This window comes from Labeo rohita, chromosome 14 (genome assembly GCF_022985175.1).
Source record: "Labeo rohita strain BAU-BD-2019 chromosome 14, IGBB_LRoh.1.0, whole genome shotgun sequence".
In the NCBI taxonomy this organism is placed as follows: Eukaryota; Metazoa; Chordata; class Actinopteri; order Cypriniformes; family Cyprinidae; genus Labeo; species Labeo rohita.
The window spans coordinates 19,941,468-19,953,977 of record NC_066882.1 but is presented as its reverse complement, the minus strand read 5'-3'; the positions used below and the strand labels follow the sequence as shown (position 1 = coordinate 19,953,977).

Here is a 12,510-nt window from a genome sequence, read left to right as displayed (position 1 = left end):
TTTGGTCAGATGTTATATTAAGGCAGCGAGATGTTCGTAAAGCGTGCACGCTATCTCACTTCATACGCATGTGCGAGACGGGAAATAAGATCAGTGGAATAAAAGAGCAAGAGGTTGAGTATTTGATGAGCTGCAGAGTGCTTTTCTCCACCAGGGGAATGTGTCGTTCCTTTACAGAGCCGAGATTCATATTACTATCAAAGGAGACACTTTTCTCTTAAAGAGGAGACCTGTGGAACCAATGTTGGATAATTAGTCGTTTCATGGGGGGACACTTTAGGCTGTGACTCCAAAATAATAACAGGCTCCTCAGGTGGGGGAAGTATGGCTTTGAGGCACACTTCCTTGACGTGTCACTCAACTTAATCAAGGCACTACAGAGGCAATTACCCAGCAGATGATTAACATATCTAGCCGGTAAGGCAAACGGATGTAAGTGGTAATCAGCATGGCTGCGTCACTGCTCGGTCTCCGAGGAGAGAGAGAAGGAGTAACGGAAGGAGCTCGGCGTGTTAATGTCACTTCCACTTCAGTCTTTCCATACTGGAAATGTTCGCTACATTCAAGTCACTGCACACATTTCCATATATCAGAGAGCTGGTGCTGTGTAGTTATTATAGGGCTGGGAATCGCCGATACCTTACGATACGATATATTGGACTAAATACATCATGATTCAATACATCAGTTCAGTTTTAATATCTCTTGAGCCTCACAGAGAGATGAACCAACATATTGGCCACTGAAAATTCCATGAAACACCATTTTTAGTTTTCGACCAAAAGAAAAAAACTGGCGAAACAAAAGTGGAAAATTTTATCTGAAACTGTCCATTTAAAATTCAGAGAAGCATTTTATAAGGTAAAAATGTTTTATATCACAAAAAAAGTTTGTTTTTTTATGTTAACATAAAAGCAATATTTATAGAGCAATATATTTTTTTTAACAATTATCCAGTATTTTAAATGATTATTATTTTATTATTACTATTATTATTATTTTTATAATTCAATACTGTTTCAAAATTATTATTAAGAATTCTAATTTAAAATAGTTTCTTGGCCAAGACATTTTATTTTGGAGCACAGCCAAGAAAAATTGACACAAAGTTTTAAAGTATCATACAATATCAAGAGAAAAAGCATTGCGATATCGCATACACAACCAAAATAAAAAATATAACTATAAAAAAAATGATGATAATAATAATAATAATAATAATAATATTATTGCACTTTATTTAGTTATTTTTTATAAATAAAATAATAAGCAAAATAATAAATAAAGTGTGATAATACTACTATATATTGAAACATCTATAAAATATATTATATATATAAAATTTAGAAATAAAAATAAAAGCTTGCTGATTTTATGTTTTAAATACCTTAAAAGTTCCTGTAAAAAAGAAAGAAAAACGAAAATGTAAAAAGTAGCATTGTATTTTTTGTGTAATATAAAATAATTGTATTTAATACTCTTTTTTTTCCTTAAAATATAATAATATTATTACACTTCATTTATTATTTTGCTTATTATTTTGTTTTTAAAAAATAACTAAAAGTGCAATAATATTATTATTACCATTATTAATTATTTTATTTTTTATAATTATATTTAATGGTTCACACTATGTGCAGTGTGAGGATCAAACCAAATCTCCACCAAATATACAGTTAAACCAGAAATTGTTCAGATACCATATATTTTTTTACTAGCAGGACACTATAGTTTATTTATGTAAGTGAGGATTGCAAAATAAAGTTAACTGTGACATATTATACCCAAAAATTCTTGAAAAAAAATTGATTTGACACTTTGACCTGACCATGTTTTGTTACATACCTTTCTATCAAAGTTATCCGACATTATCAAGAAGAATTTTTTCCGACCCAGTTTAACTTTTGAGTTCTTGTCATATTTTATTACCATTTTCTAAACTATAGCAAATTAACTGTTAATGTTAGAAATTTTGAAGGTGTCTGAATAAATTTTGGTTTGACTGTATATACATATTAATATGTGATTGGATTTATGCAAATACAAAAAAAAACCCACATCAGTTAGTAAATACTCTTGACTAACTCTTGGCTCACAAGAAAGAAAAAAAGATGTTTCTGCTTTTCTAACCTTTGAAATCTGACATTATATAGTTATCGCATACAAGCAGACGGGTTATGGATTCCACTAAAAGGCTGTACTTCAGCTACTGTGAAAGCATCTCACCAATATACGCCACAGTCAGGATAGTGCCGACAGACCACCTCCTAGTGCGAGACTCTCGAACACATCGTCGTCCAAAGCTGTGAAACAACTGAACGAAATGATGACATCATGCCGGGTCCTGTTCTACGTGCTCGGCAGCCCCGCAGAGCTCATCCAGTGGAACGTTCCGCTAATGCGTTCCATCTGCCCGTGCCGAGGATGAAAAGGTAACAAAGTGGCCCATTGTTCCACGGCCTGGGCAACAAGTGCACCGCTCCTGGTCCCTCTCCGAGCTCCGACTATGGGAACGGTCTTTGAGAAACATCAGCCACCGCGTCCACAGAGCCTGTGCCATTAAGCTTTAGTGCCAGTTTTAAAGAGCTTATGTAGTGGATGGCGCCAGAACCTCTGGCTGATGTGAGAACACAGCGAGCAGGTTCCAAGACCAGCCCGTGATTTTAAGTTGCATACCAGCTGGGTGCTCCGTGGTTTTCCAATCAACTCCCCGGGCCTCAGGCTGCAGCAATTACATAGCTAGATTGAGAAAATCTTTGTTGTATGGCTTTGACATCCAATCCCACCCTCACAATCATTCCCAACATCTGTTCCAGCCCTACGAACTAAGCCTTTTAGACTCCTCCTCACATTGTTCCAAACCTAAAAATATTCTGAAAAATATTTTTTGTCTGTATATGGAGATCAGTGGGGTCCAAAACAACCTACTGATTTGCATTGTATGGACTTACATTGTATTTGAAAAACAAAGTCATACAGGTTTATATAGAGTAGCTCTTGAGTGCGCTGAGAAATGTCCTCTTAGAGAGCTTGTGTTTATTTAGACAACCAACATATTCATTATGGAACTACAACTGCAACTACAACGAGAAATGTTCATTGACGAGCATTTATCCCATGACTAAAATTAGAGGATGATGGGACATCAATAAACATTTAACTATATTAACGTACAATATCGCTGATAGACTACTAAAATGTATTTCGAATTTTTTTTTTTTTTCGAAAATCTCTTTTTATTTTCATTATCATTGCGGACTCCTGTGCATGCCACTACTATGATGCTTTCATGTCTGCGGTTGCCAGATAACAGGAGTTAAAATCCCCAAATGAGAGCTTCTCTGTTAAAAGTGTTTTTAAGCTTAGTTTTTGCAATCTGGCAACCATGCGCACAAGCTCGCACTTCATTAATGAAGTGCTAACAATGATCTTATAGCCTATAATAATAGCCTATAATAAATCAGTACAATACGTAAGGTAAAATAAACCTCAAATGACAGCAATCATTCTGATTATAATTTTCAGCAAAAATAATTTTTTAGCAGTTTAACCATTCTACAGCATGATGAAAACGTTTTTTTATTGACTAAAACTAGACTAAAATGCTTAGACATTTAGTCGAATAAACCTTGACTAAACAAAAACCGGACAAGGTTGACTAAATATGATAATAACTAAGACTAATTTAAAAGACTAAAGGTCCTTGGAAAGTCATACATTTTCGTATGCATTTTTTCAGATGTGAAAAACACAGAAAATTTAACCCAATATGATTTTTTTATTTTTTTTTAATAATGAAAAAAAAGTTTCGGAGGCAGTTTGTAAATGTGATTGACACCTTGTGAAGTTGTATTTATTTTTAAAAGCGTGAAAATTTCTGACGAGAATTTCGGACTCTGTGTGCAACAGGGTTGCCAGGTTTTCACAACAAAACCCACCCAACTGCTACTCTAAACTAGCCCAAAAGTAGCCCAATTGCATTTCGAGGGGGGTTCCTGTTAAAAAAAATCGCGTTCCCGAGGATAAAGTGGGGTTTTTTGTTGGGGTTCCTCTGGTAAATTCGCATTTCAGGGGCTAAATATAACGTTACTGGGGTCGCTTCAATCCACTGAACAAGGACCTACAAGGACCTTAAGACCAAACTTAAAAAAGGCTGACAAAATGAACACTATATGGCAGGAACCATTAAAATATCAGGGATGAACCAAAATTTTGGCCACCAAAAATGACCGAAAAGGTTTTCAAAGTGGAAAATTCTATTAGAAATTGTTCCTTTAAAAGTCATCAAAATAATATAAACAATAAATTTATAAGATAAAAATTATATTACCCAAAATTCTGTTTTTATGTCTACAGAGTTATGAGGTACTAATTTAAGAATTCTTAAAATAATTATAATTTTTTATTAAATTATTTTTAAAAATATTTAAATTACAAATAATTATTTTGAGTTGCTATTTCAGCCAGGAATTTTTGAGTACATTTTAATTTTTGGGTGAACTATACCTTTAATGGTAATGGTACAATCACTTTTGGCAATTAAATAATGCATATACCTGTGCACTTAGAGCCACCAAAAACATACACACCCTACCTTCTTAACCCTTTGGGACGGTGCCAGCCTGCTCTACAACACCACAACAGCAATTAGCTTCACAAAACAACCACTTTTCTACAATTCATGCTTAAACAAACCAAAATTAGGTACTGGGAAGGTGAGCAGGTGGCCATGAAGGAAGCACACCCTGTGCCTGCCCGTTTTGTAACCCAGCACCCTTTTTAAGCAACCCAGAGTCTTTTAAACAAAAGGTCTCACCCAGCAAAGATGCTACAGCTCTTGTTTGCAATGCCAAAGGCTGTCAGCCTGAAAGGCATCAGGCATGTTCTGACAGGCGCACTGGTGCCCAGGAGAACAGCGCTCTTCATATTAACAGTCCCGCACCTCCAGTATCCTCTCAGCCTCTGTTTCTAGGATATTGTGCAATTGCTTGGAATGCACGCGGCACCGCTAAGGGAATATAAGCCCTCCCCTTTCAGGAAGTGGAGAGGATGTTTCAGATACAAGTTTTATTTCTGCTGGATCTCCTTGACTGAGGCAATCAAATAAAACGCTATACCCAAAAGGCCAAGTCAAATGCTGACTTTTTGATGCCCCGAATACAGCTCGAACGCCCGCAAAACCAGCGCCGCATCGTACCGAACGCATTACGTCTGGTCACACGTATTATTATTATGATTATAATGACAGAGGTAGTAAGTTACAGGCGATTGGGAGGGTTGTGTTAGCGTAGGCTGGATCCATGCCGCCAGTCTCAGAGCTTGTAATGTATAGATCAATGTGGCCGTAGGGGAAAGAGGATCAATGGCTGTTGAGTTATTGCAGTATTTGGCTACTGATTTTAGAGAGCTGTTTTCCCAGGAAAGTCAATACCCTTAGGCTCTTCACACTCATCTCGCCCTCCTTCCTCTAACCCAACACCTGGGGAGTCTTAACCCCCTGAGAGACAGAGAGAGAGAGAGACACGAGCTAGTGGACTGAAGGACTTAATGATGCATGCAGGCAGAAAGGAGAACTAACAGAATAAGAGTGAAGATCTCTCCGAAGGGAGACCGGGAGAGAACAGAGTAAATGTGAGAAAGCAACAGAGCTGTAATAGTTATCAGGTACCAGCTGCAACACTGAAAGTGAGAATGGACTTAACATTCTGCTAATCTAACAAGATGTCCTAACTAGCCCATGCCACACGTGAAATGCTTTCTGGGAATTTGGACAGAGCCAGGCTTTGACGTTTCCCTGTAGTGCTAGGAATGATAAAGCCACAGCCAGCAGGTGCACAGCAGACTTGTGTGATATTCAGAAGTGAGCTAAAAAAGCCATTTAATTTACAATTCAATAACAGAATTTTAATTGAATGTGAACTGAGGGAGCAAACACAGTGCAGATTTGAATTTAAAGTTAAGGAAATACAATTACTATGAAAAGAAACTGAAATGTACTACAATAAGCATATTTTTTAAATCTCAAAACATAAATAGAAAATAGAAAAAATATGCCTTTAAATATCTAATTTGAATGTTTTTTAATGTAACTAATATTACATATTTATTTTTTTTAATAAAAATTGTTTATTGTTATAGAAATAGCACTGCATTTTTTTGAAGAAATATTTTAAAGATAATAAATTAATATTTAAACAATAATTATTTTTAATGATTTTATTAGTAAAATAAAATAAAGGAAAAAAAGTAAAAAAAAAAAAGTTATGCATAAATAAATAAATTCTTTTTTTATTCAAATATTTCTTTTAGTTTTTAAAATTTTGTATGAATTTTGTATGGAAAATTGTATAGGTTTTTCTGAATTTCTGTTAATTTGAAAGTAAATTCCTTTTCCTGTCATTCCAATTGAAATTCCAATAAATCTAATTCCAAAAATCACAAAACATATTAATACATAACATAAAAAGATATTCCTTTATATATGAAATTATAGTTAATTAGTTTGTTTGTTTGTTTGTTTTTGTTTGTTTGTTTAATTTCTTTGAATTGGAAAGTAAATTCCCTTTCCTGTAATTCAAATTCAAATTAATTAAAAATTCCATGCAACAAAATTTTGCAACATAAATACATAATATAAACATATATTATGTACAGCTGTTATATATGAAATTGTAATTGTACATTATTTAATTTTATGGTTGCTATTTTTTGTTTAAATATAATTAATATATAATATTACATATATACTTTTTTTCTTTCATTAAAATTAAAATTTTTAAATTAAAATTGTATGGATTTCTTTCTATGAACTGGAAAATAAATTAATTTCCTGTCATTCCAATTCAAATTCCAATATCAATTTACTGTTATATATGAAAATATAGCTGTACATTATTTATTGTTATGGTTACTATTTTTTTTATTTAAATATAATTAATATATAATACTACATAATAATTTTTCTTTATTCATCCAAAAAAATAGGAATTTAATTTCTGAAATTAAAATTGCATGGATTTCTTTTAATTTCTATGAATTGGAAAGTAAATTCTTTTTCCTGTCATTTCAATTCAAATTCCAATATAAGATTCCGAAGGGCATGATCATTTTAATTAAAAATTCCATGCAACAAAATTTTAACTGAAAAATTGGAATGAATTGATTTCTGCCGTGGTGGAACATCTCTATAACAGCCCCAGATGCTTCAGTTTGAAAGCCGTGAGATCACTTCCTGTGATGGCTGCGTTAACGGCAGTGATATGGGGGAAGACATGCTTTGAACACTGCTGCTCTGGCTTTCCACTCCAGCAAAGATAAGACAGTCAACCTACAATCAGCAGAATGGGCACACTGACCGTCTTTGATGCATTTCTGGGGTCCATTACTGCTAATGAAAGGCAGATAAAAGGAATATGATAAAAATAATTTGTGTCTGCACAGAGATGCCAGTTTCCTTCGCCAATGTACGTATCCCCCCCTCCCATTCCCTACGGCCCAAACGCTTAATTTCTGATGACCTAAATGTATCTCTTTCAAAATATTCAAACTGGCTTGCGTTCATCTGGAAGTGTCTGACGATAAGGAGCGAGCTTCTTTTTTTTTTTTTTTTTCGAGCTGGAATGCGGTGTAAAGTTGAGCTCACTGGGGCTTATGGGAAGTCTCTGGTGGGAAAGACATCACTGAGGTTAGATGCACTTTCATTCCTCTTCAATTATACACAGTCTGCCTATTTAGTATTTAAAAGCCCGCTTCATTTCACATTCATGAACATCACACATCTCTGGCACGGTAAATAAGTTGCTGGATGTACGTCAGTGAATCCACAAACTAAAATATGAATGTGTCAATCTAATTTGCAGCACACAATGAAAAAGATTTTGAAAAACAGGAAGATCAGGCACACAGTCGCCAACATATTTTATAAAATATAAACAATTTAGTTTGAATTTATTCTCTTTGTCCTCTATCTTCTATGACCTTACGTTCTGATTCAGAGATATTCTACAGGTCCTGTTTCATTCATCCTTACAATTTGCAACACTGAGAATATTCTTTTGAACTTTAAGAAAAATTCAAGCTATTCACAATGCGGGATTCATAAAAGCGACGCGGCGTACAGCTGTCAGTCAAATCATCTCGTCGGTCCGAGCAGGCATTAGCATTGCAAAGGAACAGTCGAAGGTAAGACAGGGCCGTCCTCTCCATTGTAAAGTTGTCTCTTTTTGCTGCTTACACGGCAAATGCATCTGAATGAGAGCTGCTTTGAACAAAGAACGTGGGAAACACACTGAGATAAAGCTGATGTATAACAGAAAGCCTGAACACAGGCCTCTTTTTCCTTTTCTTTTATGACCGTCGCTGTGACATTTTCTTATCACGCCAAACAGTCCTAGATCTGACCTTTCGCCTACTTTGACTGGCATCTGGATTATTCTGATGGAATAATCGGTGTATGAAAAGCATCGATTTGACTAAATGATACTCTTGGACACAAGAGAGCGGACTTTACGGACTGCAAATAATACAACCCCCAATATTTTAGGCTAACAAAGGCAGGCGCTTGATAAAACGGACAAAGAAGACATGCAAAGATCGACCTCTGAGAAAGATGACAGAAATGTATTCTGATGCTGGAGATGGTGGCAAGGGCTCCAGGCAGTTGCAGAGTGTTGTATACCTGTGTAGACGAAGCGTCCCGGAGCTCCTTTGCAGAACTGCTTGGACTTGTAGGAGAGTGTGACCTCCACGACCCCGGGGATGTGTCTGGGGGGCGTCTGCACCCGGATGGCGTGAGGTGTGATGAGCTAGAAGCCATCAGAGCACACGTTCAGTGGTCAACACTCAATACACAAGCACTGCCTCCAATGTAAACACAGTTAATGCTGGAGCTAAAGAGTGGTTCATTACTCAAAGGACGCAGTTATAGATTTTAGACATATACTGGAATAGGATCTGTTATGGAATAGTGTCTTGTTTGTCTCTTTTTTTGTTTCGCTAACATTAAACAATACACTACAGAGCTTTCAAGTTATTTAAACTAATTAAATTCATCCAAATGATTATATTACATAATTGTTTTTAACAATTTAGTAAAATAGTTTTGTCTCCTTCAAATAAAATAATAAAAATTTAAATCAATAAATAAAATAATAAATAAAATCAAATAAAATTAATTAGAAAGTTAAAACTTTCTAAAAGGTTTGGCTAAATAATTTTTTTTTAATTTATTAGTAAACAATAATTTGGCTCTTTTAAAATAAAATAAAATACAAACTAATAATAATAATATTTTACTTTTATTAGTAAAATAATTTGGCTCTTTTGAAATAAAATAAATGTTTGGCTAAGTAAAAAATAAAATTATTATTTTTTAACTTTATGAGTAAAATAATTTGGCTCTTTTAAAATAAAATAAAATAAAATTTTGATTTTATTAGTAAAATAATTTGGCTCTTTTAAAATAATATACAATACAATAAAATAATAAATTATTTTAATTTTATTAGTAAAATAATGTGGCTCCTTTAAAATAAAATAAAATAAAATAAAATAAAATAAATTTTTGGCTAAGTAAGAAAGTAAAAAAAAAATAAAACATTAAAACTTTAAATAAAAATAAATATTTAAAAAGAAAATACATATTTAAACAATAATTTAAATTATCATTTGTAATAATATTAATTTGGCTCTTCAAAATAAAATATAATAATATAAAATATAAAATATAACAATATAATATATAAAATAAATAATATATAATATAAATAAAATTATATAATAATAATAATAATATAAAGAAAATAAATATTCTTAAAAAACCTACTTCACTCCAAACTAGCATTGTGCCGAAGACCACTTGTAATCCGTCAAAGAAGTTGTCCCCAATGATGATGACGGTGGCCCCCCCAGTCGTCCATCCTTCACTGGGACTGATGGCCTTAATGCATGGAGTGGCTGCTTCGGAAAACAAGATCACAACACAAGCACTGAGTTAGAGCGAGTCAGTGTCAACGTCCACCCAACTTTTGGGAAACGCTACCATTAAACTAATTGGCATTCACCAGTGTTTTACTCTTCTCTCCACATACCCCCAGTGCAAATGAAAAAAACTGAAAAACAGGAAGTCTGATGACTGTAAAAGCTCATTTGATTTTTTTTCCTTTGGTGTCTGTGCATCACTCAGTTCAATAAAACCATTAAGTATTTTTTTTGGTCTTTTATCGTAAATCCGTCTTTGAGCAGGCAGTATGGAGACAGACAGGCTGACTGAACGACTGGCCCAGTCTCCACTGGCTATGGACGGGAATTGATTGGTCGCAGCTTGGTGAGCTAACAGGCAAACCGAGGGGCTCTTGGTGCAACTTCAGACCACATTACTGCATATAAAGCTGTAAACCAGCGGCCACTTTCCTCAGCGTCAACATGGGATTGCAAAGTTCCCAAACTTTCGACTTGACATCATTTCTAAATACTTGTGATTGTTCTCTTTGTTACACAAGTGAACATCTCTGTGAAAATGAATAGATGAAAGTAAACAACCATTGGGTGTGATTTGCATTCACCTGTTTGGTTGTAAAGGAACAGCTGTTCTCTTTTACAATATCTGCATAGGTATTCTAGTGTGTTCAAGATGAAAGCCTGCCCATCTCCCATCAGTGACTTCCTCTTCATGTTTTGGTCTTCGGAGAATTACAGAAGACTCTTACTAAAAGTAGAGCAGCGACTTTCCTTTTCCTCGATTGGGACGCAGGAGTGCCGGTGATTCCACAGTGACGGTTTTCACACCAAACAGTCACAGAGCTAATCACACAATTTCCCATATACAGGAGCTGTTCTGAGTTCAGCTGGGAGGCGATGTTCTACGCAAAAACATTCATCCTTTCATATCAAAGTGACATTACCCAGTGCAGCCCAATCAGATGTGAGGTTACTTGTATTCTGAGAACTAGGTGAAGAAGTAGCAAGTAGCACTTACAAGTTTAACTTTTTACTTCACTATAATAAATGCGGTTCAAAAATAGTTTGAATACTCCTGTGTTAGCAGCAGCACACACATACATTGTGGTACAGAACGTGTGCCGAAAACTGACATGGAAAAGAAGTGCATTATTAAAGGCCACATCTGTAGCTGCATTGTTGTCTATGCCGGGTCAGAAAGCTCTCGGATTTCATAAAAACATCTTAAATTGTGTTCTGAAGATGGACTGCAGTTTTGAACTATGAGGGTGAGTCATTAATGACAGAATTTTCATTTTTGGGTGAAGCAAAATGTGCGTATTTTGGTGAAATTCACGTCTTACCTTCAGAAGGGTCCAGGCGTCGCGCCCTCCGCCCATGTTTGGAGTTGTTGTGGACAAACATGTTATCTGACACAGCCAGGACATGGCCGTCCACGTTCACTGTGGTGGACACCACCACCTACAGAGACAAAAAATGTGTTTACGCTCCGTTTGTGTGCATGTAAAACCACACCGTAAAAAATTAAAAACACAATTTGTTGAGTCAGCTTAGAAAATTTGTTACCCTGCTGCCTTAAAATTTTAAGTTCAGTCAACTAAAATAAGTTTATTCAACTTGAAATGTTAAGTTGTACTAAGTAACAACTTAGATATTTGTGTTTGCTAAACTTAACAGATGGATAAGTAACCCAGCTGCCTTAAAATTTGAAGTTGATTCAACTCAAATATCTAAGTTGTCACTTAGTATAATTTCAAGTTGAATAAACTTTTTTTGAGTTGACTGAACTTAAAATTTTAAGGCAGCCAGGTTACAAATTATTTTAAGTTGACTCAACAAATAGTTTTTTACAGTGTTTGTGTACATTCTCACCTGAAATCGCCTCATGTCTCTGGGATTCCCTGCATTTTTCAAACAGTTCTGATTACACTTGAGAAAGAATTTCAGGAAGAATCTGTAAAAGAAAGATGGAAACACTTTTAAGTGACTCAAGCATCCATATACAGTATAAACAGCCGCCATTGAGCGATTTGGCCCACTTTCGAAGTCGGCTCGCAGAAGACACTTTGTGTAGACGTATGATATGCAATTAGAGTTGAGGTTTGATTTTTCCGCCTTTTTATCGAAGACCAACTCTAGCTTTGTTGATTTACTCGTATTTTTACCTCAGCCTGGCGCTATTGATCGGGAATGGATATCAATGAAGATGAGCCGTAATAGCCTCCGCTGCTGGAGGTGGGCTACAGTACGAAATGGATTGCAGTCTTAATGCATTTCCCCTGGCTGGTAATCTCTATGCATTCATCTCCAGGACCATAAGCCCCACTATTTTGATGGAGTGCTTTCCTTTTAATTGCCACATTATCACAATAATAATCCGGGCAGTTAACAACCAGCAAGGTCGCAGACAGCCATGTCACATTAACCACAGGATAACCTCCGCCGCTGCCGCCCCACGGAGCGCACGGAGAGAAGGATGCTGGGAGAAAAAGCGGGGAGAGAAGCCCCGTCTGCTATATAAATGGCCGGCATCTGCAGACGCCATTGATTTCT

At 35.3% G+C, this 12,510-nt stretch overlaps 1 protein-coding gene across 3 annotated transcripts in view; it reads right to left on the bottom strand.

Annotated features, from left to right (window-relative positions):
• The window catches only part of LOC127176302 (transcription factor COE3), a 139,534-nt gene that overhangs the window by 34,681 nt on the left and 92,343 nt on the right, over positions 1–12,510 (bottom strand). For 2 of the 3 annotated variants that reach the window (XM_051127905.1, XM_051127907.1), the window contains exons 7-10: positions 11,830–11,911; positions 11,301–11,418; positions 9,824–9,957; positions 8,678–8,804 (exon numbers count right to left, since the gene is read on the bottom strand). In XM_051127905.1, the coding sequence (XP_050983862.1) occupies positions 8,678–8,804; positions 9,824–9,957; positions 11,301–11,418; positions 11,830–11,911 (461 nt within the window). The remainder of the gene's footprint in view (positions 1–8,677; positions 8,805–9,823; positions 9,958–11,300; positions 11,419–11,829; positions 11,912–12,510) is intronic. The other variant, XM_051127906.1, reaches the window with a different exon arrangement.